A 26443-nucleotide genomic window follows, 5' to 3' on the forward strand; every position below is an offset into this window, starting at 1 on the left:
GGTATCTGCAGGCACCTGGTAGCCCCCTAGGAGTACCTGAGTAGCCCGGCACTGGTTTCGAAAATAGCTCACCGGTCAGAGTGATTTTCCAGGAAGTTTAATTTCTATCTGGCATGAGCGATCATTTTCGTGATCAGTGGATTTAAAAACAACTTTTTAGTGGTTGCCTGTTTTTAACCCTAATTCTAAAAAAAGTCAACTTAGTAATAACATTGTAACAACATAGTAATAACAGGTTGCTATTTTGGAAATGCAAAAAAAGTAGCTTCCCCCTGCTATAGAACCTAGCCTGGTAGATTGATGTGTTATTCCATGAGATTTTTCATTTTATGTCATCTTATTGATTTTGGGTTTGGGTTATTGATGCATTATTTAGTTGAAATGACATCAAGTGACTTCCTTGAATCAAGGATTATTATCGGATCGAGAAGCGACTGAGGCGGCTTCTGCAGAGAAAGCATCATCGGGGCTGCAGGTCCAGCTCACTGCTGTAGCTAGACCTTAAACTCTCTTAAGCCACCTCTGCCGAGCCTGTATCTCACCTACGCCTGATTAATTTCCCATGAAACGGATGACCTGGCTCAATTCGAGGATACTCAATTCTAGCGTGCAGCCAGCCAGCCAGCCGCTTTTTCAAGGAGGAGCCCCCTGATTTCGTTACACTTTTTGTATAATGACAATAGAGACCATTCATTCAACCCCAAATTTGTGTTCTGTGTCTTTATTTGTAGATCTATAGTTGTTATTTTGTTAAAGTCGTATTCTCTCAGTCGGTAAGGACATTTCCAGGTAATGATTGACCCGTCAAAGCCTTTATGAAGGTGTGATACTTCTTCTAGGATTCTCGCTTTGCATGGTGGGCTCTGGTCCCCATCAACCGCGATAACGGAGGGATTACTATTTATCAATATGATATATATATATATATATGTGTGTAAATTTTATGCAAAAACCATGTAATATTTTTCACATTTTTCATGATTAAGAATTTGGGATTACCCTTAAATGCTATAGTGACTGTAGACATTCTTTAGAACATAGCCAAGTAGAAGGATCTGTTTTTTGTGAGAAGATATTTTATTTTATTCCATTTAATCCGGGCGATCTATACATTTATAGCAGGGCTCTGCAACCTTTTTCATACTTCGAACAACATTTTGTTACTAATTAGCGCAACGGGCACCCACTTTTATTTGAGTTTCTAAAATAGCAACTTAGCTATATGGATGCGAAATAGCTAAAAAAGTAGCTTGATAGTTAAGTCAAGTCATGTTTATTTATATAGCCCTTAATCACAAAGAGTCTCAAAGGGCTGCACAGATCAAAGATTATTGCAAACTACAGACTATTATGACACTATCCCCTTATATTGTCAACATAAAATGCAGGTTATTCATATGCTATAAGAGTAGAAGTGTGTTTTAAGCTTAGATTTAAACAGTTCCACTGAGGTTGCAGATCGAATCTCAGGGGAAAGAGCAATCCACAGCACCGAATGCCAGAATGGAGAACGCTCTAAACAGGTAAAAAAACTAAAGGTGTGTTAGACAGCTAGCCATCTAAATAGCAAGAGAGAAAGCTAAAAGCAAAGCTAGACAGCTAACTAGACAGGAGGCCAACATTTAGCTTGATGACTCGCAAATAAAATGTGAGCTTGATGGCATGCAAACATTTTTTAAAAAGCTAGCTAAATAGCTTGCTAAATAGCCCAAAGGGGAGGAAGTTAGCTAGTTGGCTACAATGCTAATAATGTAGCCTAATGGCTGGTTAAAAAAAAAAATCACAATTTTTGGTCATTCGCTCTATGAAATCTATAAAATCATAAATTGGATTTTAGTTTGATGTATTTCCTGTAAAATAATTCAATAAAAATATTAACAAATATATTTGTTAATTACACAAATAGATTATCATTCTTCTCTCTTAATTGCTCAACATAGTTATTAATACCTTTTTTTATTTTGAACTTGAATTTATTTGAAAATCTAAAATAACAATTTATGTTATTACTATGTTGTTACTATGTTATTAGAAGATTAATGATTAAAACATAGGGTTAAATAGACTCAGTCAACCAATAAAAGAAAAAATCATTTTAATGGCAAATCACAAGGTGAGCTATTTTCAGACCAGGTCCGCGGGCACCTCAGCTGTCCTTAGGAGGCACCACGTTCGAAACCCCTGATTTTTAGTAACGTACATGCCCTGGTATTTGCTCTTTTACGAAGAATCCGTTTTGCACAGTAAGCGTCGTTTAAACATTGCGCAAGGCCCTAGACAAATCTAGCCCATCTTCTGAGATTTATGACCCTTTCCACACCGTGTATAACCCCGCCCCTTCTCCCGGATCCTCTACTGTGCCGTCTCGCCGCTTTTGGGCTTGTCTTCCGTCTTGAACTCTAAGAAGAAGTCGTTGCAGGCCACGGTGAGGGCGCCCATCAGGATGATGAACTCGGTGAAGTCCACTTCGCCGTCGTTGTTAGCGTCCAGGTCGTTCATGATCTTCTCCACCGCCTCGTTGTCTTTAGTGTTCTGCGGGGGCCAAATGGAGAAACCTTCATTCCCCTTGCCTGTTCCTACATGCCCGGCGCATACCGTAAGAGAGAGGTCTGCAACATTTGCACACGGGCTGGGGAAAATATGCCTGGCTGATGTATTTGATTTGTTTTGCATTTGCTGATAAAGGCAGAGGTTTCAACCTCAGTTTAGCTTGGGGGCCACATAGAGAAATAAAGACCCAAAAAGAAAGAGATAAGGTCAGTGAGAGAGCAAGAAAGAAAGAAAGAAAGAAAAGGAAAGGAGAGCAAGAAAGAATGAGAGAGCAAAAAAAGAGGGAAACACAGGGAGAAAAATAGAAAGAAAAAGAAAGGCAGAGAAAGCGAGAGAGAGAAACATATAGAGAGAGAACAAAAGAGAGAGAGCACAAAATGAGACAAAAAGAGAAAGAAATAGAAAGAGAAAATAGAGAAAAAAGAGAGCTTAAGGAGGAAAGCCAAATAAAGTGATAAAAGAAAGAGAGAGAAAAAATAGAAAAAGAACTAAATGAAATAATAGAGAAATTAGAGAAAGCATAAGAAAAAAGAGAGAACAAGAGAGAAAGAGCAAAATAAAGTGATGGAGAAAGAGAGAAGGAAAATAGAAAAAGAACGAGAGAGAAAGAATGAAAACGAGATAGAGAAACACTTAGAGAGAGAGAGAAAGAAAGAGATAATGGAGAGAAAGAGGAATCACAAGAGAGTGTGAGAGAGAGAGAGACAGAGATGGAGAGAGAGAGCGCGTGAGAGAACGAGAAAGAGAGAGAGAGAGAGCTTTGCGAGTGGCGCCTGGCTTTGGAGACATCCAATGGACTTAACTAAAACTGCAGCTCATTTTTTCTCTTGTGCTTCTCCTAAAACCCTGGGCGGAACGCGGGCTACACCCTCGTGATAGGGACTTATTTTTCTTTTGCGTTCCTCTCATCTTTGTCTCACCGGCCGTATTTTGACCCCTGGCATATATGTGAAGTGGGCCTTCCTTACCCCTAAGTAGCTTCCCAGCTCTTCCAGCAGCAGTTCCTTGAGCTCAGCTCTGCTCAGCGTGTATTTGTCGCCTTCTTTGCCCGAGTATTTGTGGAAGGTTTTGATGAGCATCTGCATGGCGCTTTCCAGGTTGGAAGTCGGTTCCTTGGACATTCTGAGGAGATTGAGAAGATGTAGAGCGGTTAGGCCCAATCGCCGAATGCTCGCTCCGGACACCCTGCGCCACTTGCTAGCATGTGCGCTTACATCGACTAGCGCGGGTGCGGGTCCCGGAGCCACCCTTGAGAAATATTAAGCATGGATAGAAAGTGAAAAAGAAAGGTCTTGTAGATCAATGTATAGTATGTCACAAAAAAGACTACACTCCTTATATTTCTGCCAAGATTTTATTATAGTATTTAATAGAACAAAACTGAAGAAATATTGCTTTGACACAATTAAAATAAGTCTGTTTAAAGCCCATGTTGCAGAGTAAATTGATTTTTTTCCCTTAAAAAACTCAAAATCCCTTAAAAAACTCAAAATATAGCCATCAATAACTAAACCCTTGGCAACAAAAGTGAGTACACCCCAAAGGCCCTACACCCGTATATGTCCAAATAAAGCACTGCTTGTCAGTTTCCCTCCAAAATACCATGTAACTGATTACTCTTACTAGGTCTCAGGTATGATTACACTCTGTCTTACTGGTCACTGAAACTCCCAAGATGGCACACCATGGCAAGGAACTCTAAGGGTACCTTAAAAATGAATTGTGGCACTGCATAAGGCTGGCCCAGGCTACAAGAGGATTGCCGACACCCTGAAGTTGACCTGCACTACGGTGATCAAGATCCGCCAGTGTTTTAAAAAATCAGGATGCACTCACAACAAGGCGTGTGTTGGATGTCCAAAGAAGCTGAGTGAGTGTGCACAGCATCACATCTGAATGCTATATAAGCAATATAGGGGCAGGAGTGCTGTCAGCATTGCTGCAGACATTGAAGAGGTGGGGTGTCAGCCTGGAAGTACTCAGACCATACACTTCAGAACTTTCACTTTAGGTTGTAATCACTATGGTTGCAAAGGGGTTTTGTTAATAAAAGCTATATTTTGAGTTTTTGATGGTTAAAATTAATGTACACTGCTGTAAAAAGCGATGTTTCTCCAGTGTTGTTCGACTCAACACTATAATGAAATCTCTACAGAAATGTGATGGGTCCACTCACTTTTGTGACATACTCTATGGCTGCATCTATAAAACCTCATAATATGGAGTGGCAATTTTGTGTCTGTAAAGTTTTTGTAATGATTACTCACTCAGGACAGAATCCATTAAATAGTCCGATCATGATAACCTCTAGAGCAGTGTTTCTCAACTGGTGGGTCGGGACCAAAATATTGACTGGACTGGAAGAAGAGATCGGGCAGGGCATAAGTTAGCCTTCATTTTTCCTTCTTCTTAGCAGTTGAGAAACACTGCTCCAGAGGAGTGAGTAGGGTATAGAGTAGAGATGCATGAGGTCACTTTTTTGGAGCTTTCAAACAATCTTACACACATTGTGTCAGGCATCTTGGCGCTTCCGCTGCTACGGCAACACTGTGGAGACTGCGCACAGATACAAACAACCGGCTGTCATATACTGTCACATACTAATTCCGATTTTGTTATACAGTAATTGGATATTAAAGGCCATTCATTTATCAACGTCAGCAAAAACACACGACACCTGAACAGGAATGATACAGATGATATACAAATAACAATGTTCACGTACTGTGATCTGTTTCATATGGGAGAGCAAACCCCCACCCAGGGAAGAGTGTAGCCAGGCCGTACATGCCCAAGACACAACACAGGAAATGGTGCCCCTACAACCCTAGTGGCTAAGGGGTCCATATATATATATATATATATATATATATATATATACATATATACATCCATTCATAGATACACAGAGGAGAGAGGGGCAACAGAGAGAACAAGAGACAGAAAGAAAGAAAACACGAGAGATAATGAAAGTGAAAGAGAGAGAGAGAAAACAAAAGAGAAGAAGAAAGAAAACAAGAAAGAGTGATATAAAGAGTGAGAAAAAGACTAAAGGCAAAAGAGAGTATAGAGTCACAAAGAAAGAGAAATAAAAGAAAAGAGAGTTTGAGAGAAAGAGAATTAGAGAGAAAATAAGAGAAAGAGTGAAAGAAGGAGCGAGAAATATACTGAGAGAAAAAGAGAGAAAATACTAAGAATGAGAGAGAGAAATAAAGAACGGGTGAGAAAGAGAGAGAGAGAATTACAATCTGTTTTATGTGGGGGAGCTAATCCCTACCCAAAAAACACAGCCCAGAGAGGAACAGGTTCCGCCAGGCTGTACTTGCCCAAGACACACCACAGGAAGTGATGCCCCGAGGACCGTGAACTGTGATACGTGAAAACAGTGACATGCTTCTGTTAGAACTTTTTTGTGGAAAACGTGATTTGGCCCACCACCCCTGGTAAATGAAGCTTGAGACCTCTGCCGTATGGCGTGTCATTATTCAAAATGGAAACCTGGGCTGTGAAATACTAACCTCACCTGGTGACCGGCAAGCTAAGTGTCCGGGTAACCTGAGATGCTCGATGAGACCAGGCGTCCGCACTCGATTATTTTGCCAACATGCAAAAAAAGCTTAGTCAATAGAGCAGGAGTGTCAAACTCATTTGAGCTTGGGGGCCACATGATAGGAAAACCATAAAATGTCACTATACTGCACTTAGGTTCCTTTCTCTGTATTTCTCGGGTTACTCGTCAGCTTGGGGTCACTTGTCAGAATTTTCCCACGGTTTTTCCACTTATGGCAACTCTTCATCTTCCCTTTGTCAGCACTCTGTCCCCTTGGTTCCTTGCTAGTTTGTTGGTTACCTAGTCACATCCCAAGCACCATCGGCTCAGCTCCTTGTTCTTCCAGTGTATCAAAACCCGGCCTGCCTTTCTGAATCACGAGTGCCGCCTGATCTACTCAGGGACTGTGACCTTTGCTTCTTGGGTTTACAGGAATACGCCTGCCTCTTGGAGCACAATAGTTGTGCTCTAAATCAGGAGTTTCAAACTTTTTTTAATTTTTGGGGCCACCGTGGTAGGAAAAAAAAACACTCTGGACTGATAAATGAATAGTGTGCCTTACATAGAGGGCTTGGGGTCTTTTCGGAGGCTCACAATTAAATTATGATTCAGGGATGTAAGATTTGATTACAAAACAATTATTGGGGTCTTTTTTTTCCCTCAATGTAGTTTTCCTCTAATCTTTTGTAGTGTTTGTCAACTGTGCAGGTGTAAAAAAAGAAAGAAATCGAAACAACTCTTGAATTTTTGTCCATTACACCAGGCGTGTCAAACATACTGTATGGCCTGCCGCATCTGTTGATAATTGAATCCAGCCGTCAATCTAGCTCATTTTCATTAAGGGTTGTGATTTTTTTCCTAATAATTACAAACCAAATGCTCCTTCCCGCCACTAGATGGCCACAAATGTTCAAAAGAGGTTAAGTCCAGTCAGGCTTAATGTTGAAGACAATATTGTGATGTATTTTCTCAGCTTCAGCAGGCTTAACAAATTAGTTTGATCTGATGTTATTGCTCGTTTACTGCTAAAACTCTTATTTTGTGTTTTGCTTTTTTATTCATATCAAAGCAGTATGACAATTAAGGCAAGCATAGTTTCCTTCATAGCTCCCATTTGTGTTCGTATATTTTAAGGATGTTTGTGGTGAGTTGGTTCAGGTGTAAATATGCATTTTCTCAACTGTTGAAAAAAAAAATACCCTTTGGCACCATCCAGTGGACATAATGAAAACTGCAACCATTTTTTGACACCTTGCAGATTTTCTTTTCTTGTGCTTCTCTCAGCATTGTCTTGCTGGCTACATAAAATGAGGAGGGCCACATTTGGCCTGCGGGCCACGAGTTGCACATTGTTCTGCCAATGTTCCATTCTAATAGCAGGAATCCTTTTTATTTTTCTATTTTGAGATATTCTACCTTGTTTGTCAGATAAAATGAGGAAAACAATCATTAAAATAGGCAAAATGTTCTCTGGTTGATAAATGGTAGTTATCAAATACAGCTACGGTGGATTCTATAATTTAAAAAAATAATTCCTACCTAGATTTAGAAGAAATTCTTAAAAGGAACATAACGATCGACCATTTTCTAAAAAACATTTTCAAAAATCTTAAAACCAGAGAAAATGTCTGCCAATGTTATAAGATTTGATTTGGTAAACACTTTTAGAAATGAAGATTTTCTTTTGAAATTGTATGATCGTCTGTATGACACTAACAAAAAGTCACATTCCCCATTAGCCAAGCAGCCATTTAAGCATAACCAATCCAAAAAAATACCCCGAAAATCTACAAAATCCGATTTTTATGATTATATCTTGAAAAAACTCTGGTCTTATACCATAGCCACACGAAAAAGAAACCCTGGATAAAGCGCAGGACCACGTCTCAAGCTGATTTATTTTCGTTTTCCTGGAATTCGTGCCTGAACGCAGAAAATACTCTGTTGAAACAGACAATGTGGGGAGCTTCAGCAGCAATGGGGCCATAAATCAGCAGAAACCCCTCAGCAAGAATGCAGCAGCGATTCACAAAGTCATTGTTTTCGGATCTTGGTGACTCAATGCTAACAATACCTTGTTCGAAGACAAACAGCAGCACAGGGACCACAAATTAATGGTAGTGAAGGGGATTACGTCTCTTTCTCGAGAACCAGCTTTTTCAGATCGTTTCTCTCGGCTCCTAAACGGCTCTCCAGATTGTTTTTGTCTCTTTAATCCAGCCACCTCAAACATACGGCTCGCGGATTAGATCAGGCCTGCCATAAATTTCTGAGTACCGTATTTTCCTGACAATAAGGCGCACGTAAAAGTCTCAAATTTTCTTTAAACTGATTGGCATGCCCTTTAGTGCGATACGCACTGTGTCTCATGTAAAAGTGATGGGTGTAGCTCAGGACATGATAAGGCTGCGTTCAATTCCGATTTTTGGGTGAAATCCTATCATTTTTGTGAAATTGTTCACATTTCCAACTAAATGTGATTCCTTTGAGATCTCCTGTTACTTTTAAGGCTGTCATGAGTAAACAAAACAAGTGTCCCCCTCACGCAGAAAATGACACTTTTCCTCACACACAGTGCACCCTTTGTGTGCGGAAGTACTCATGGATGATAAAGCTGCAGCATATTTAGCAATTTAAAAGTTATTGTGCTACCTGGGGCTAAAAAGAGTTGTCCCTTCTAAATCAAAATGTAATCCTAAATCTTACTTTCCCTCTATTGAGTGCGTTCCGTGTTTTAGTCTGCCTTGGTGTGTTCATTTTTACCATACGTGGAAGAAAATGGAACCCAAGCAGCCCCGAAGGCATTGAAGATGAATGAATCGAAAGTTCGCAAGTGAAGTTAACTGAAAAAATGAGCTCTGACAAGTTTTTATCCCTATGTTTACTTAACAATACTTGAATGAACCACAACCAAACTCAGTTTTTCTATGAATCTGTTTTTTAATACTCAGACTTGAATGATTGACCGTCTTGTTGTAAGGCGGTGTTATGGCGAAAAATGGAACACTAAAGCAGCATTTGCACCTTGTATTCACGAGGGGAAACATTTCATGTTGAGGGAGGGGCATTTTTCAGCACAACAGCGGCCGCAGCAGAGGGCACCAGGGCCCTTTTGTGCAGTACACACTTTGTATGTGTTATACACTTAAATAAAATCAACCATGGAGACTGCGCCTATGGTCGTGAAAATACGGTATATAAAAAAAAAAAAGAAGCGTGTCTCTAATGTTTATCAAGAGATATGATTTTGTCTAGATAAATGCAAACCAAATGGTCTCTCTGGCCGCTAGAGGGCAGTGTTGAGTTTGTATAGCATGGTGAATAGGTTCTGGTGTAAAACTGTAATCACTCAACCGTTAAGAAAGACCAGTCAACACATTCAATGCCAAACATTCAAATCTTTTGTTTTCAATTGTTTGTTAATAAATGTAATCCATTTGTCTTCCATGATTCTAAAATATAGAGCAGGCTACTAATGTAGGCATATTACTGAAAAACTACAATAAGCTATAAAATAGAAGATGAGAACAGACAGTCTGGATCCAGCCCAGGAGCCAAACTAACTATGATTAAAAAAGGTATACAGTATTCAATTTATCCCAATTGTATTATTTTGTAGATGGTGCACTGCCAAATGATAAGAACGGGACCAAGTACTATTTAATTACCACTTGATACTCGTTATCAAAATGGCAGACGTGAGACCTGAAAGGGAATACATCCGTATTTTACTCAGTCAATTTATTCAGATTTAAATACAGAACTTGGCTGCACCTCAGTTTTAAAGTATTCGGTTGCGACTTTGACAGAAAAGCACCAACGTCAAGGATCCGAGGGGAACTTTAACTATGCTACTTATTGATGTAGGATGCAGCCTCACATATTACAGTATTTCACAAGAAGGTCTCACCTGGTGGAGGGCCTCCCGAGAGCTGGACGAGGTGCTGAAGCAGGACGGAGATGGATGAGGACGGAGCAGGACAGCGGTTTAAATATCAGCTCGTTCTTTGATGCTCCTCCTCCTCACTTCCGAACGTCCTCCACTTGGGACTTCACCTTTAAGCATTCTTCTCGACGTCTTCGTCCTCGTAGGTGTCTTCTGACCGTTGCAGTCGAGGGTGGAAAAACACGCTGAACTGACCTCCATTTAACTCTTCATGAATAAACTACACTCGCGTATCAATCTACAAGTAGAGTATGTATCTTCTTAGGTATCAGCGTGTTCGCCACTTATCTATCCGTTTCTCTTTTTAAAGGGACCGAATGTATTATTTAGTGCCTTCTAGTAGGCGTTGCAAAGATATTGGCCTCCTTGAGTTAATACTCGCCACAACCTCCTTTTGTTGCGACCACAGCCACAAGCTTTTGGGTATGTCTCTAACTTTCGCACATCTCGTAACAGAAATATTTTCACATTCCTTCTTACTAAACAGCTTAAGCTCCATAAAGTTTCATGGTGATCTTTGTGAACAGTAGTTTTCAGGTGGTTATATAAATGCTCTAGAAACTTAAAGTCTGGCCATTCTAACACATTTATATTGTTAGTTCTAAACCAGGTCATTGTACAATTTGCTTTATGTTTAGGGTCATTATCCTGTCGGAATGTGAACCAGGGCCCCATTCTGAGGTCTCTTGCAGACTCCAAAAACTATTCCGCCAGAACCGTTCTGTATTTGGCTCTATCCATCCATCTTCCATTAACTCTTAACAGTTTTCTAACTTCCTGCTGATGAAAAGCAATCCCAGAGAATGATGCTGCCACTACCATGTTTGACAGTGGGGGTTGTGTTCTCAGAGTGTGCAGTGTTACTCCTACGCCTCACGTAATAATACTTTGCACTCAGCTCAAAAAGTTAAATTTTGGTCTCATGTGACAAGAGCACATTGTTCTACATATTATTCATGTCCCCGATGTGGCTTCTTGCAAACGCCAAAAAGGCCTTTTTATGGTATTCTTTCAGAAAGGGCTTTCTTCTTGCCACTGTCCAACACACAGATTGTCTTACATCACCGTTGTATGCCAGCAGGTCATCCAATGTGATCATGGGTCTCTTGGTTGCAGTTGAACTGAGACTTAATGACTCACGGATGCGCTCTGTTTGTCATTGTTAGTCATTAATCTTGACATTGGATCACTCAGAAGTTATCAGGGAACTTCTGGAGTCAGTTGGCTGAGCTGAGAGAACAGAGGGGCTATATTTTTGCAACACCTGCTTTCAGGTTTTCATTGTAAATATCAAATGTTGAAATAATTTAGTTCCACTTCACAATTATGTCTCTCGTATTGTTAATTCATAGAAAAATTGTTTCAGTTTTTTACCTTGAAGTTTCAAGCCTGAAATGTGGCAATATGACAAAAGGTTCTTGGGAAGTAATAATTCCGCAAGCTACTAGTCACAGAAATGTTCAGGGAACTTCTGGAGTGTACTGATAAAAAAAAAATGTTTTATTGATGCTATCAATCCTTGTACTTTTGTGTAGTATGTACGTAAAAGTCAAACACACACAGCAATGTATTTGGGCTAGGTTGTCACAGTTTTATTATTCATGATCAGCGATAACACATTTTTAAAGCGTTTAAATGATACAGCTTCTACATAGCAAAAAATGGACGTTTTGCTAATGAATATAGCGAAACAATGACAAACAAAAAAAGAGAAACGCTCTGGGCGTTTGGTGGCTAGCACGTTACAGGACTGCACAGTATTTCTACGATTCTTTATTGCTTTTTCCTCTCCAGCCTGCTTTCAGGGTTCGCACATCTTTTTCATAGCCAAATTCAAGCACTTTTTAAAAACTTTCAAAGACATTTTTTTTTTCAGATTTCTCCAGTAAATATCAAAAGAAGAACTCTGGCGTGAATCATGTATTTTCCAGAGCTGGAAATATGTCTGATTTACCTATGGAATTTTTAATCTTGCGTGTGAATTTATCAAGACATATGATTGTTGGATCTGGAAGTAAATTGCAGAAATATAGGTTTTTGAAAAAAATCTATCCCTGCATCGGTGTTAGGTAAAAATGATTAGCCACCTTACATTTTCAGTTGCAGGAAGTTCTGCCCATTACAATTGACCACTGGGAAACCCAACCTCAATGTTTGGCATGGCCTAAAATTAATGTCCTTAATTGAAACGTAATCCTTGCATTGATACACGTTTCATTGTGTCCTGTTTAGGTGTAGCATGCACTTGTCCTGTAGGGGTGATGAAATTTCATAGGGCAACACCATACAAACTAATGCCAGTTGCTGTTAATCCAGAGGGAAGAAGGAATGCAATGGCAAAGCGATGGCACCGGAGAGGTGTCGGCATTACTTTTAAGCATACTTGTTGGAAAACATGGCCACAATTTTAAGCGTTTACAAGCACCCATAATTCAGGCGCTTTCTAATCCTTGGAAAAACACACCATTAAAATTCAAGCATTTTCAAGGATTTCAAGCACCCAAGCGAACCCTGTGCTTTTAGGTGGGGCTGGCGGGAAAAAAAAGCAGCCAACAAAAGATAAAAAGGTAATGGTGGACACTATGAAAAGTTACATTATAGGAATGTGTCGCAGTGGTCAGAATTGGGAAAAAAAACCTGATAAAATATTGCCGACTTGTATTATTGTTTGAGGTTATGTTTTAGGAAAATAGCGAATAGAAATAGAGTATTCCCATCCTTGGTCCTTCTGCAATATTGTGACCATAATTCAGTAACCACAGTATAAAAAACGAATCCCTTAGAAGATGTTGTTAACCCTAAAGTGACAGTGTGTATTATTTAACCACTATTTGTTGCTGTATTGTGTCTGAGCTGAGGTATGGGGTTCAACGTTAAGGCGTGAATCCAGTTTTCCCTTTTTTGCCCCACCACGAAAAATGGACCAAAGTTCACATTTGAATGTTGCAGACAATTTCCTTATGTACACAAGAATCGGGACTGATTTTATTAGTTACAGGAAGTACCTTTAAAAGTACAGTGAACCACCGCTACAATCCGGATTTTTGTTAGCATGTCTATGAGGTTTCCCTTTATACGTTAGCATTAAAGGGACACTCTGTAATATTTGACAGCCAGATATCCCTGTAAACACCTCACTACTTTGAGCTTTGGTCATCGCCAGCTATTTGCTCCATAGATATTTAATCAAATTGTCTCTACTGTCATATCAATGTATGCTTTGTGTTTTGCAGCAGACAGCACACAGCAAATGCTATCCCATGGTTAGGGAGGGCTTTGATCAGCTAATGTATTCCGTCGGTCAAGTCAATGTGTCCACCAAAAACGAACTGTGAAGCAATGCTACAGCTAGTATTTCAGCGGCTCATTACTTTGAAAATAAATTCAGCAATTAAATCGCACTTTGAGCGCAAATAAAGGGTCATCACCAGCCTGGTTCTACGTGGATTGTTATCGGGTCCGGCGCAGGTCTGGCCTAGTACACCCAGGCTACGTAAAACCTTACACAAGCTACCCCTGCCGAGCCTGTACCTCACCCAGTTCAGCTGTATACGCAGATCATCCAATGTGATGGGTCTCTTGGTTGCTTTTCTCTTTGATTACGAAATGTAATAAACTAAAAAAAAAATGTTGCTCTCTATTTTTGGGTATTTTCACCCTTTGCTGGTAGGTTTGGATTTTTTTCACAAGAAAGCAGATCACAGCATTCAGTTTGATATACATACAAGTACATAAAAAACAGAAGCCCCAAATGCCCAATATGTTATTCACCGTTGTGATATCTTGATATAAAAAAGGGTGTACGAAGGCTGAGCAGAGTGCACAATATTTACAATGGGTGTGCCAGGAGCACCTGACTTTTTATTTGCCGAGCACTTTGCATTGTGAACTCGTCATTTTTCCTCAGGCTTGCGATATTGACGACTTACCCAAAGCATAAAAACGTGATTAGCAAACCGGCCAGTAAAGGTAAGCTTTACATAGAAAATAAAAAGGAAGTGTTGCAACCAGTGGTGTGCCGTGCGTTTCACACCTAGGCTTTCGGTGATGTCATACTTAGTCCGGCTTGAACAAATCTCCAGAAAAATCTGAAGCACATGTGCGCATGACTAGGAGTCTCACCGCCTTAATTGAGTACAACACGGGCTATTTTCCAGAGCATTTTAATCTCAGTAAACCTGAAACAGCTAATAAAATGTATTAATATACCTAATAATGCAAACATTTAAACATAAGATCTGGCTTTTCTGAAACGTCCCTCTTTGCAAGTATATCTCCCCCAAATCTTTGTTGTCTTCTCCTTCAGCCATAGTGGGTTCAATTTTGTTACGTGAAACATTTTGATCTATTTTAGCCTAAAAAAAGCTACGATATAAATTGGTTGGTCTTCACAGTCCAGCCTTTGTTGAACTCTATTGAGTATCCAACTACAAGATTCCCATTTCTTCAAGTTTAACGGCAGTTGGCACCATTATTTTGGTGAATGACCACGCCTTGTCACGTTCAAAATGAGGCCTTCTAGCTGGGCATACTGTGCACCAACTCAGGATCTGATTTGCTATCGCAACCATCAGCTACATGTGCTATTCATTTACAATGCTCAGACGCCAGCACTGTTGATTTTGAAGGCCTTGGCCAGACATACAGGCTGATAACACACACTACTTGAATTCTGATTGGATAAAAACTTTGACCTAATACTATTGGAAGGAGTGTATCCAAATGCATATAAAAAATATTATGAAGAGTACAAAATATGGAGAATAATCATATACATAAATCCACTTGGAAAAAATACATGAAATTGACTTATTATATTAGGCAAGCAGAGAAGGCTTTGCTGGCCCTGACGGTCCACCACTGGTTGCAACTCATACGGGTGTGTTTTTCCTGCTCGGTGTGCAAACAAGTGGGAAGGGATGGCTTTCAGGAAATTGTGTTTGTGTGTGTGTTGTCTAATCCGGTCAGGGTGGAGATCCAATGGCAAGTCAAACAGGGTTTTTACACTAATTGAGGGACAAAGGCAAACAAACAAAAAATCCCCCCGCCAGCTTTGGTGGTAGGATTGTTATTCAAACGACTACCACAACGAAATTTTGAACGTTTTAAACAAAAGGTTTGTGGTTTCACTTAACGACGCAGGGAAAACTGGGAATTAACACAACAGAAGGAACTCATCTTGTTTTTGCCGTTCAAACCAGTGGTCCACAACATTTTCTCTACCAAGGACCGGCTTAATGTCTGACTATATTCTAGTGGCCTGGCCCAATAACAACATCTGTCATTATAACCATACTATCAATAATAATAGCGGCAATAATTATGATAAGCCTAAGGCCACTGTGTAATCACTAATCTACGAAGGATCTAGACGACATAGGAAAAGGCATTCCATCTTATCTCATCGTTACACCATTGTACAACGTTGTTTTGGCTAAACTCTTTTCAGGTTTCTTGCACCTTTTTAACTTTAAATTCAAGCACTTTTTTAGGACTTTCAAAGCCAATTTTCCAATTTCTCCAATGCTTTGAAGGGAGAATTATGTATTTTGCATAGCCACAAATATATCTGCAGTTTACGTATTTGATTTTTAATCTCGCGTGTGTATTTATCCAGACCTACGATTTTTAGTTCTTGAGTAAATTGCAAATATATTTGTTTTTGAGTCGACCCTCTCCACATAAAGGGGGAATTACAGTAAAATGTCACTTCATTTTTTGCATAGCCTGTAAAAAATGTCCATAATTGATACAAAATCCAAAATATAGATTTCATAGTGCAGATTTGGGGTTTTCACTTAGGCCATCTGGGTTCAATTGCCATTGAATCTAATGGTCAGAGATACTTGTTGACTGATCAATCGTTGCTGAAATATGGTAATAAACTACCATAAATCCTTGGTACAACGCGCACCCACACAAATGCGCGTGTACATTATTAAATGCAGTATAAACCAAAAATGATCCAAAAACCCACGGCCCAGTACCAGTCCACGGCCCGGTGTTTGCAGACCACTGTTTTAAATAACAAACACCCTCAGTTTCCCCTGAAGGAAAAATGAAAGATAATTCCGTAGTGGAAATCTCAGATCTAATAGGAACGACCCTCACTTTTTCCACTCAGGAATATTTCCACCCTCCCCAACTTTGCTGCCGAGAAGAATCGTTTTGGATTCCCTCCTTGCGTCTTCATTATTTAGCGGTATACCCGATCTCCGTGTCTAATTGTGGCTGCGTGGGGGTTTTAATGTCGCGTCCAGGTGAAGTGAGGTTATAAAAAGAAGATGAAGAAAAAGGAGGAAGGAATAAGGAGGGATGCAGTCTGCTTAGCGGAAAGAATTTATTGTCAGGCAGATGCATTTGTGAGTCACCAAAAAAGAAGGGAAATCAATTAGCATCGAAGGAATTAAAGTCAAACAAACTACAGGGGTGTATAACGCAGCCGTACTAAAACAAAACTTGGAGAAATGTGCACGATTAGTAGCATGCAGATGCAAGCAGTGGTATGTCGTTTAGCTAGGTCACCTTACGTCGGGCGCGTATTTGTGTCAACATCGTCTGTCTTGCTGTGAGTAAACAGGTGCCACATTTGTCTTAGGTTTCTTATTGCTGAATAAGGGGCAGTGCCATTTTTAATAAAGGGGAGCAATTGCCTGAGTTTGAAAGGTATAGAGTTAGTAAACTGTAAGTTGCAAATTACCACGCAACGTTTGATAAATCGAGTAAGTTAGCAAGTGGTTGTATTCGTCTTAAGTGTAGGTCTTGTAGTGGTTCTTAGTGTTGTGCATTTATTATTATTTCTGCTTTGATGGAAATAATGGATGTGAAAGAAATACTTACAGGGATGCAAAAATGCGGGACAAAAATAGACATCACAACCCAGGCAAATTTCGTTCGACAATGAGGATCTCACAATTTTATAGACCAGGACCTAGAGGGCAGAGTCCTTAACATAGGGATCAAGTCAAGTCAGATTTATTTGTATAGCATTTAATCACAAAATATCTTAAAAGACTGCTCAGGCCACAATTACATCATTCATTCTTTGGTTAAACCCAGTGATCATGGACTATGATTGGTGTTCCAGTGAAGGGAAGGTCAGTTTGGCTGCTCAGGTACAAACAGTTCTGATAAAGTCCAGAAACTTGGCCCAACAGGATGTATTGCACAGGCAGTTTGTGTCAGATGATTATACCATGTGTTGTCTTAATACGCTCTACAAATTATAATCCATGATCACTGAGTTTAACCAAAGAAGGAAGGATCCCTGTGTTAAGGACCCTGCCCTCTGGGTCCTGGTCAATAATAGTGTGAGATCCTAATTGTTTGAAGACGGTTACCTGGGTTGTGATGTCTCTGTTTGAGAAAAGTTCAAACATTTTTGCATCTCGGTCTCATTTCTTTCGGATCCATTCTTCCATCAACACCTGTTATTATTATTAGTGTGATGGATGGAAGGACAGATGAATCGATTGTCCCTACGAGGTGACGGATTCTTCAGGTTTCTTTTCGGCCTCTTCAGCAGTCTTCTCCGCCGCTTCCTCAGCCACCTTTTCCGTCTTCTCTGCCACGCCGTTTTCTTCCTTCACCACCACCTCCGCGCTCGAAGACGTCACCTCCACGCTCGGGGCGGTCACCTCCACGCTAGGTTTGGTCACACTAAGGCTAGGTGCGGTTACATCCACACTCGGTGGGTTTATATCTACACCGGTAGAGGTTAATTCCACGCTCGGTGTGGTAACCTTCATGCCAGGTAGGGTCACCTCAGTCGGCTTCTCAACTTCCTTGTTCTCCTCCACCTCCGTCTTCACGTCAAGATTGACCTCTATTTTTCCGTCTGCCTTAGCTTCGAGCTTGACTTCCTTGGGGGCTGCGTTTTCCGGGGTACCATTTTGGGCTGCGACGTTTTGGGCGGGCTGCCCATCGTTACTACGGCAACGCTGTTCGCTGACGGCCGTGGCGAGGTAGCCCACCAGTTTCATGTACTCCTCAAAGCCCACCTTGCCGTCTTTGTTGGCATCCAGACCTTTTCCCATGTTGTTAACCGCCTCCTTGCTGTCCGTGTCCTACATATAGACAACTCGCTCTTATCGCACTCATTGACATTGAATGCTATTGATATCAAAACCATATACAGCGGCCCCTCTACATACGAACTAGCGGATAGTGGATAGTTTTCTTGCGACATCACGTGCCTTGCTGTGTGTAGACAGTTGGTCGTACTAGAGGGGTCCAACAGATGTTGTTTTGATGTCATTACGTGTCTACACTGTTATGTTATTGGCTGTTGGAATGAAAGTGGAAGGTGTAAGGCTTTGTTTTTTTCCGTATCCGCGCTATAGTTACCACTCAGGGTGAGAGATGTAAAAAATTGTCGACTAGGAGGCGAAAAACATGGTTATCGAGCAGACCTAACACCCAAATCGTATCAGTGTGTGATACTCTGTTCTGAACATTTCATAAATGGTACGTGATCCGGAACCGAAAGTCATTTTAGAAGAAATAATAGGTAATCTACACACTCTGCATGGGAGTTTTACTGTATAGCGTTGGTCCAGTCTCTAATGCTAAAAAGCATGCTAAAAAAACGTGAAAATTAGATAACAAAACAATTCAAAAGATATATAGAGGGGCCATTGTACTACCTGGAAAATACTTAGCTCTTTCAGTATTGCAATTAAATACAGTAATGTATTTGTTAGAATGCAGAAATTTGTTTTGTTTTCTGACCGTCAGGATGTTGCTGAGTTGGCTCTTGACCAGGTTCTGGAAATCTTTTTGTCCCAAACTTTCCTTTCCTTTGCCGGACTTTAGGAAGACCTTGACCATTGTCTGAATGGCTTCCTCCATGGCTTTTGTCCCTGACAATACACAAAGTAAATGAGATACTGTTAATAGCTAGACGGATATACAGCGCCATGCAAAAGTGGAAACATAAATACTGCCCATCCTTCCTTACAAAACAGCTTCAGTTCCTTAAGGTTTGTGCATTTTCAGATCTTTCCACAAATGCTCAACAGAATTGAGGTCTAGAATTTGGCTCTATAGTGTTAGTTTTAAACCATTCCATTGTAGATTTTGCTTTGAGTTTAGAGTCATTGTCCTCTTGGAAAGTAAACCTGCGCCCCTTTCTAAGGTCTCTTGCAGACACCAACAGATTTTCTGCCAGAATCGCCTTGCATTGGGCTTTATCTTTCTATCAACCGTAACAATTTTCCCGTCCCATGTGTGACAGAGGGGAAGGTGTTTTTAAGATGATGTGCAGTGTTAATTTTATTCCGAATGTTACGCTTTGCATTCAGCCCAAAAAGTTTAGTTTTGGTTTCATCTGACCAGAGCACCTTGTTCTGCATAGTTTTGGAACTGGTGTCCCTACGACCCTTGTGGTTAAGGGATACAACCAACCAACCAGATGTAAAATTTTAAAAACTTTGGTTCGACTTCATGATCGTTTCTCACATATTGTTGATTTTTGGAAAATATTTTCAGTTTTTTAGCATTAAGTTTGATGCGGCAAATGTGCCAAAATGACATATACTTCTTGTTAATACTTTCGCTATGGTTCAAACAACCTGCCACCGTGATAGAATTTGCTGTCTGCTGCAGAACACAATACACAAAACATTGATATCAATGACAATAAAGACCATCCAATTCAAAATCCACGAAACAGTGAACCAGTGATACCCGAAGCAGCGGGGGATAACTGTATACAACCGGCTATCTCTCTAAATTTAGTTAAGTGCCGCGAGTGGAAAAAAAAAAAGACTCCACTTGACTCTATTGGTGTAAGAAGGCCCAAGCGAGTGACTGAGAGACAATAGCTGCCGTGATCTTTGATAGGTCATCTGATTCGATGTGTCTTCCGCAAACTGCTGTCGCTTCAGATTACCTGATGTGCTCATCTTCGGTCTCCGATCCACTCTCCCTTATGCTCTCATATGCTTTCCTGACAATGTAAGGCAAACCTGGGCACTCCGGTCCTCGAGGGCCACATGTCATGCATGATTTTGGAGGCTTTTCTACTCCCCAACTAGTTAACAAGCTCCTGACAGATTGCTAACAAACTGATAATTTGTATCACTCGAGAATGGAGAAAACTGAAATCTCGTGCTGAAAATACTATAATTAAGTCATTCAATGCCATAGTGTATTTTTTGTCGGAAGCATTGTAAACATTTATTTTTCTTGTTTTGTTTATAAAGGGTTTGGCGCTGCTCATTGGTAAGTATCAAGCCTCTGGGAATGATTTCAGTCAGATAAATTACACTTATGGGCAGGATTGGCTCATGAACCGTTCATGCATCGGTTCTGCTTTCATGCAATAAAGCACAGGTGACTAACATGCGGCCCGGGGGCCGGATAAGGCCCACCAAGGGGTTACAATCCGGAAGAGAGAGAGAGAGAAAAATGAGCTGCAGTTTTAAATATCTCCACTTGATGTTGCTAAAGCGTGCACCACTTGCTAAGCAACTGGAGCTGTATTTCATTCTCTCTCTTTTCTTTGTGTCTCCCTCGCTGCCATTTTTTTAATCTATACCTTTTTTTCTTTTTCTTTCTCCCTTTTTCACTCTGTTTCCCCTCATTTTCTCATTCTCTCTTTCTTTCTACTTCTCTCATCTTTATCCTTTCTTTTTTCCATTTATCTCCCTCCCTCTTTTGCTCTTTCTTCCCTTTTTTCTAACTTTCACTCTCTCCTTTTCTATTTTTTCTCTCTTTATCCCTCTCTTACTTTATTTCTCTCTTTTCTTTCCCCTCGTCTGTTTTTCTCCCTTTCTCTTATGTGCTCAATTCTTGGAAACGGGTATTTTCAAGAGAGTTAGCAATTTTCCACTCTTGTTTACCTAACAATGGGGCGGCAGTAGCTCAGGAGGTAGAGCGCTCGTCTTGGGATCAAGGGATCCCAGTTCGAATCCCGGCTTGTCCGTGTTACATGTCGAAGTGTCCTTGGGTAAGACACTGAACCCCTAATACCCCCAATAAACAGGTTAGCGTCTTACATGGCTCCAATACAAGGCCGCTATTGGGAAATGTGAAGCACACTGTAAAGCGCTTTGGGAAGTCATTGACTTCAAAAGCGCTATATAAATGCAGATCATTTCATTGGTAAAAGTTTTCTAATAAAAGATAAGTGGTAAAGATTTATTTTGATATGTTCTATATAGTTATAAAACTACATTTTCTTTAGGCCTTTAAAAATGAGTCAAAATGGTATTGAATGAGTTCAACCAAAAGTCCCATTCTTTAAATACACCACCAGTTGTTTCCTCGTCGTGCATTTTTGCAGGTCTATTTTGTGTAACTTAAGGCTCGCACACGATCCCTTCAAATAAAACGGGAATATTCGGCAACAGGGCAGGAACACCCCATACAGATTTCTAATTTTACTACTTTTTTAAGGATGGTGTTTTTCTAGTGAATCAACTATTGTCTCCATTTATTTTACTAGCCTTCCTGTTTCCCCTTTAACTCTATAGATGTAAAGTGTGCGCGCGTGTCATCTAGCCTTGCTGGAATTCCATTCACGGCAACGTTGCAGCGCAGGAATTTGCAGGCTCCTTCTTTCTTTTACCCCAAAAGCCACAAAAGCAAAAGCGGAATACTCTTTTACGCGTCTGGCTTAAAATGATGCAAGAGCAGTGAGCCATTTCACACTTCTCAGGTCAACTCCAAGTTATGAAGAAATATAGTGAGATGCACAAAAGCAACTTTTTGTGACCAGGTTTTTTTACTTTTTACATTTTTTTAGGGGGATCGTTTTTTTCCCCCAGTCTCTGCATTTTTGTGCAACTCGGCTTGGTTCCATCCTCCAGGGAGCCTTTATGGCGCCAAACAACACATGAAGCTGCAAACAATTACAGAGCAGAGGAAGGGTGTGAGCTGTCAAATCTTTGTGTCGTTGAGGTTTTTGCACAATATATTTAAAAAAAAAAAAAAAATCACAGAATTATCAATTACAGTGCAAACACTTCTCGCACTCACCGCAATCATCAAAACTCGTTATTTTTTTCTCAAGAGGAAACAGTTATATCACGCAATGCCTTTGCTTAGGTGTCCACAAGGGCTGCAACAATTAATTGATAAAAATTGATTATTAAAAGCTTTGTCAATTAATGAGATCATTGATTCATTGTATCCTGTGATTTATGAGCCACTTAGAATGTTAAATTGATGCAAATAAATGTGCTAAGGGAGTTAAGGTACCAGTAAGGTCCTGAAGAGCGCGCTAAGACTGTTAGTAGAAAAAAAGTTATCTTACATTTTTTTAAACGTTTTTTTTTTCTTTGAACATGGCATCATGGCAAACAAATCTGGCATGACATTTTCAACTTTCATCCAGTATCTGCACCGCTTATCCTCAAAAGGGTTGCGGGGGTGCTGGAGCCCATTCTAGCTATCTTCGAGCAATGGGCAGGGGACACCCTGAACTGGTTGCCAGCCAGTCGCAGGGCACACAGGGACAATTTGAACCGGCCAATTAACCTGACATACATGTTTTTTTGGAATGTGGGAGGAAACCGGAGTGCCCGGAGGAAACCCACGCAAGCACGGGGAGAACATGCAAACTCCACACAGGAAGGTTTGATCTCAGAACTGAGTTGCACACGAGCTAACCACTGCGCTGCCGTGCTACCCAAGTTTCATCTTTGCAGTGTTAAAATGTTTCATCATCAAACAAAGTTAACACATTTTCAAGGGCACAGAAAGTACTGCAGAAGTACAGAGAAAATAAATAATTAGTAAATGAATTAAATGAAGTAAAATGAGAAATAATAATAATAATGGCATGTTTAACACTAGAAAAGGGGCAGATTTATAGGCATGTTAGATTTCATTTTCATATCGGGAATGTTAATCTTATTCAACTATTTAAAAAAAAAATTTGAATAAGGTGGTAGGAAAAAATGTTTCTTACATATTTGAAGGTACATATATTTGGATGTATTTTTGTTTATTGTAAAGTTAATTGAAAAACTCTTGGATTTCTTTTTTTATTGTTTTATATTACAGAGTACTCTGTGCACTTTGATACTTGAAAAGAGGAAATTAAAAATATCTTTTTACCGAAAAAATAATTGACTGATTCACTGTTTGTGAAAATAATTGCTAGTTGGAGCCCTAGTGTCCACACCGTCTTATAAATTAGCTTAAAAGGTACAGTGTGTATCACTTTATCACTAGATCAGAGATAGATATTTGAAATATTTCCTTGAAAATATAGTATGTTGGTTTACCATTGGGAGGCGCTATATAATACACTATCCTTTTGAAAAGTTATGATTTTGTAAGTAAATGCAAACTCTCCCGTCTCTAGAAGGCAGTCTTGAGTTTGTATAGCATGGTGGGTAGGTTCAGGTATAAAACTGCATTCACTTAACTGTTAAAATAAATGAGTTAACGTATTCAATCCCCCTATTGTTCGTGAAAAAATGCGTTGAGTTTTGGAAAAAATCCCTTGTCATCTGTGATAATATGTAGGGTAGGTTACTAATGTTGGCTGAATGATAAAGCATAATATAGAAAAACAAAGCTAAGAATTTGGAGTTATTGATCCTGCCCGCCTCAGAACAGAAAATCTGGATCTGGCCCCAGAGCCAAACGGAGTTTGACATCGCTGTTTCACACTGAAAGACAACAGCGACCAGATGATGAAGGTGCTGTATCAGAGTCAGGAGGCTCCTCTTTCTAACGGTAACCATGGAAACTAGTGCCATTGGTTTCATGTAGGGTAGCAGACCCCTACCCAAAAAACGCCCTGGAGAGTGATGGGGGCTGTCATGCTGTTCTGGCTCAAGACACACCGCAGGAAGCGGTGCCCCTACGACCCAGGCGGTTAAGGGTTCTGTGAACCGTAAATAACATTGTAACAGCATAGAACAATGCCATACAAACTCATGTCAGCTGCCGTTAATCACGTGGAGAACAAGAGATGAAATAGCAAAGCCATCAGAAGTGGTAGAGCGCTCATCTTGGGACCGAGAGGTCGCCGGTTCAATTCCTGGCTCCTCAGAGTAAATGTTAAAATGTGTCCTTGGGCAAGACACTGACCGCTAACGCCCCTAAAAAGCAGGTATCGGTGTGTGAGTGTGTGTGTGTGAATGGGGAAGTGTGAAACACATTGTAAAGCACCTTGAGAGGTCTTCAGTGACTTAATAAGCGCTGTATAAAAATTCAGACCATTTATCTTTTAGAACAGACTTGTTTTATTTTTCTTCATTTAATGCGTGGTCTATCCAGTCACACTGATGTGGAACATAGCAACAATTTAAAGAATTTACAATCACCTCACACAAAATGTAAGCATTTTCAAGGATTTCAAACACGCATGTTAACCCTACCCCTCGCACGAATCTACTTCTCTACCAGCATGCATTCTCTTGTGAATTATTCCGTTTGCAGTACTCGCATCGCCTGTCCTGAGCCAGGACCTACAACTAATCCGCCCTATTTGTCTTAAAAGCCCGTGTAAAGACCAAACAAAACAAAAAAAAATAACGACAAGCCGCCCGTCTTCTGTAATGGAGACGGCATAAAAGTGGAGGTTTCCCCTTTCCCCGTTCGGTGAACGTGATCCCCGAGTCACCGAAATACACGCCAAACATCAAATATTAACAGTGCAGGACGGTTTTGAGGTTGTGACCGGTGACGGTTACACCACAGGGACAACAAATACCCTGTATAAAATGGACATGGAATGCCCACAGACATATATTCTTTATCCTCCCGCCAACTACTAGTGCAGAAGCGTACTCGGTCACTTCGAAGAAACTCTTTGTTTCTTTACAGTGGCTTGCAAAAGTATAGGCCCCAGAATTTAAAAAAGCAAAGAAAATTATAAAGAAAAATAAAAAAAGAAGAAGAAAGAAAAAAAAGAAGACGAAAGAGAGAGATAATGAAATACAGAGAAAGACAAGAAACAAACAAAGAAAGAAAGGCAAAAGAAAAAAGAAGGAAAGGAGAATAAAAAAGTATTACAGAATAAAGGAAGAAAAATAAACCAAAATAAAAAGGAAAAGCCTTGGGGCAGGTGCCCAACCCTAAAAGGGAGAAAGACAAAAAGAAGAAAAGAAGGAAATAAAGGAGAAAAAAAGAAAATAGCGAGAAGCCTAAGAAAAAAGAAAGAAGAGAGGAAGACCGAGAGAAAGCGAAAGAAAGACCAAGCGAGAAAGAAAGAAATAAAGAGGGAAAGAGAAGAAAAATAGAAAAAAAGGAAAGAAAAGCAGCTGTAGACTTGAATACTAGTCTCAAGTCAAGACTTGTTATCGTCAAAATTAGAAAAAAATTTAAGATGAAAAAAAGTATCATTAGGCGTTTTTAAGGTAAGAAAAGTGGTCGTCGAATGTGTAAAGCGGTTGTGCTGGGAAGTAGGCGATTCTGTGCTTATTTTTAATCTCAAATGTAGTCAACTTTAATCCCATTCCGGATTTTACTAGGCCGCTATTCCAGTTTCCGGTTGATATTCTATCCTTTGTGTAGCCCACGCACCTCAGGTTCCACACCCTTCCCTTCAGGGTGGGTGGACACAACTCGGAGAAAACAAAAAATAATAATCATCAATCGAGCCTACTGGTACTCATGAGGTTTTTGTGCATTTTAGAAGGACCATGTAAGCGTATGGATAATTGAAATAAATTTGGGGGAGAGGAATAAACGACGATAGAAAATGAGGACACTTCATCGGTTCATAGCTGTAATTTCCCCCCTTTTTAAACGATCACCGAACGCATCTAAAAGCATTGAAAACACCGTTGAGTTTTTTTCCCCCTTTCTTTTTTAACGATGGATCTACTGCACGTCGAAACGTGGCACAAAAAGCAGAAACCAAGCACCAAAAATAACACAGTACGATAAAAACAAAAAAACGAAAACACTTACCGTAAAAAAAATGTCGAAGCGAGCGTGTAAACTTGCAGAAAAGGTCACTTTCGGAGCTTCTCTCCTTCTCCTGCAACAAGTCCCGCTTCAAGTCCACGCAACTTGCCAAACTAGTACAACTGCTGAAGTCTCTTCCGTGATTTTCTTTTCTTTCTTTTTTTGCTTCCCTTCAAACTTTTCTCCCCCTCTGACAAGTGAAAGGGCGTGTACCTGGGAGAGCCAACACACACTCTCAAAAAAAGGGGGAAAAACGGGAGGGATTTTGGAACAGCTGGACGACTTCCACCGACAAATCGTGCAAACTGAGTCAGGATTGCGAATGAATGGAATGCAAACTTAAAACAGACAGAACAAAAGAGAGAAGGAACGAGAAAGAAAGAAAAACAAAAGAGAAAGAAATAAAGACAGAAGTAGAAAAAAAAGTAAATACATTAAGAAAAAATAAGATAGAAAGAATGGAAGAAATAAAGGAGAGAAAGAGAAAATAAAGAAGGAAAGAAACAAAGAAAGAGACAGAAAGC

General features: G+C 40.1%; 2 protein-coding genes across 7 annotated transcripts; both read right to left on the reverse strand.

The window, feature by feature from the left end:
• Positions 1–949: 949 nt before the first annotated feature.
• s100s (S100 calcium binding protein S) lies at positions 950–26021 on the reverse strand. 5 transcript variants are annotated; one of them, XM_088329261.1, is made up of 4 exons: positions 10011–10056; positions 5057–5106; positions 3519–3672; positions 950–2532 (listed from the first exon to the last, which is right to left on the reverse strand). In XM_088329261.1, the coding sequence occupies exons 2-4, from the start codon at positions 5068–5070 to the stop codon at positions 2353–2355; spliced, it is 348 nt and encodes a 115-aa protein (XP_088185387.1). In that variant the 5' UTR covers positions 5071–5106; positions 10011–10056; the 3' UTR covers positions 950–2352. The 5 variants fall into 5 exon arrangements, with proteins under 5 accessions (XP_088185387.1, XP_088185388.1, XP_088185390.1 ...); XM_088329262.1 differs by lacking the exon at positions 10011–10056 and adding an exon at positions 8175–8221; XM_088329264.1 differs by lacking the exons at positions 5057–5106; positions 10011–10056 and adding an exon at positions 25923–26021.
• Positions 11615–26063, reverse strand: s100u (S100 calcium binding protein U). 2 transcript variants are annotated; one of them, XR_015849788.1, is made up of 4 exons: positions 25923–26063; positions 18777–18907; positions 17381–18112; positions 11615–16954 (listed from the first exon to the last, which is right to left on the reverse strand). XR_015849788.1 is itself a non-coding variant. In XM_088329260.1 (3 exons), the coding sequence occupies exons 2-3, from the start codon at positions 18894–18896 to the stop codon at positions 17525–17527; spliced, it is 708 nt and encodes a 235-aa protein (XP_088185386.1). In that variant the 5' UTR covers positions 18897–18907; positions 25923–26063; the 3' UTR covers positions 11615–17524. The 2 variants fall into 2 exon arrangements, 1 of the variants encoding a protein (XP_088185386.1); XM_088329260.1 differs by having other exon boundaries at positions 11615–18112.
• Positions 26064–26443: the final 380 nt, after the last annotated feature.

This window comes from Urocampus carinirostris, chromosome 2, assembly GCF_059441175.1.
Source record: "Urocampus carinirostris isolate Australia breed hairy pipefish chromosome 2, RoL_Ucar_1.0, whole genome shotgun sequence".
Lineage (NCBI taxonomy): Eukaryota > Metazoa > Chordata > Actinopteri > Syngnathiformes > Syngnathidae > Urocampus > Urocampus carinirostris.

Excerpts from the sequence above, each read along its gene's own strand:
- s100s (XM_088329261.1), bottom strand. Across the intron at positions 2,533-3,518 it reads AGCTGGGAAGCTACTTAGGG|AACACTAAAGACAACGAGGC; the intron begins GTAAGGAAGGCC and ends TGGCCCCCGCAG.
- s100u (XM_088329260.1), bottom strand. The coding sequence starts at position 18,896 with ATGGAGGAAGCCATTCAGACAATGGTCAAGGTCTTCCTAAAGTCCGGC. Across the intron at positions 18,113-18,776 it reads AACTCAGCAACATCCTGACG|GACACGGACAGCAAGGAGGC; the intron begins GTCAGAAAACAA and ends GTCTATATGTAG.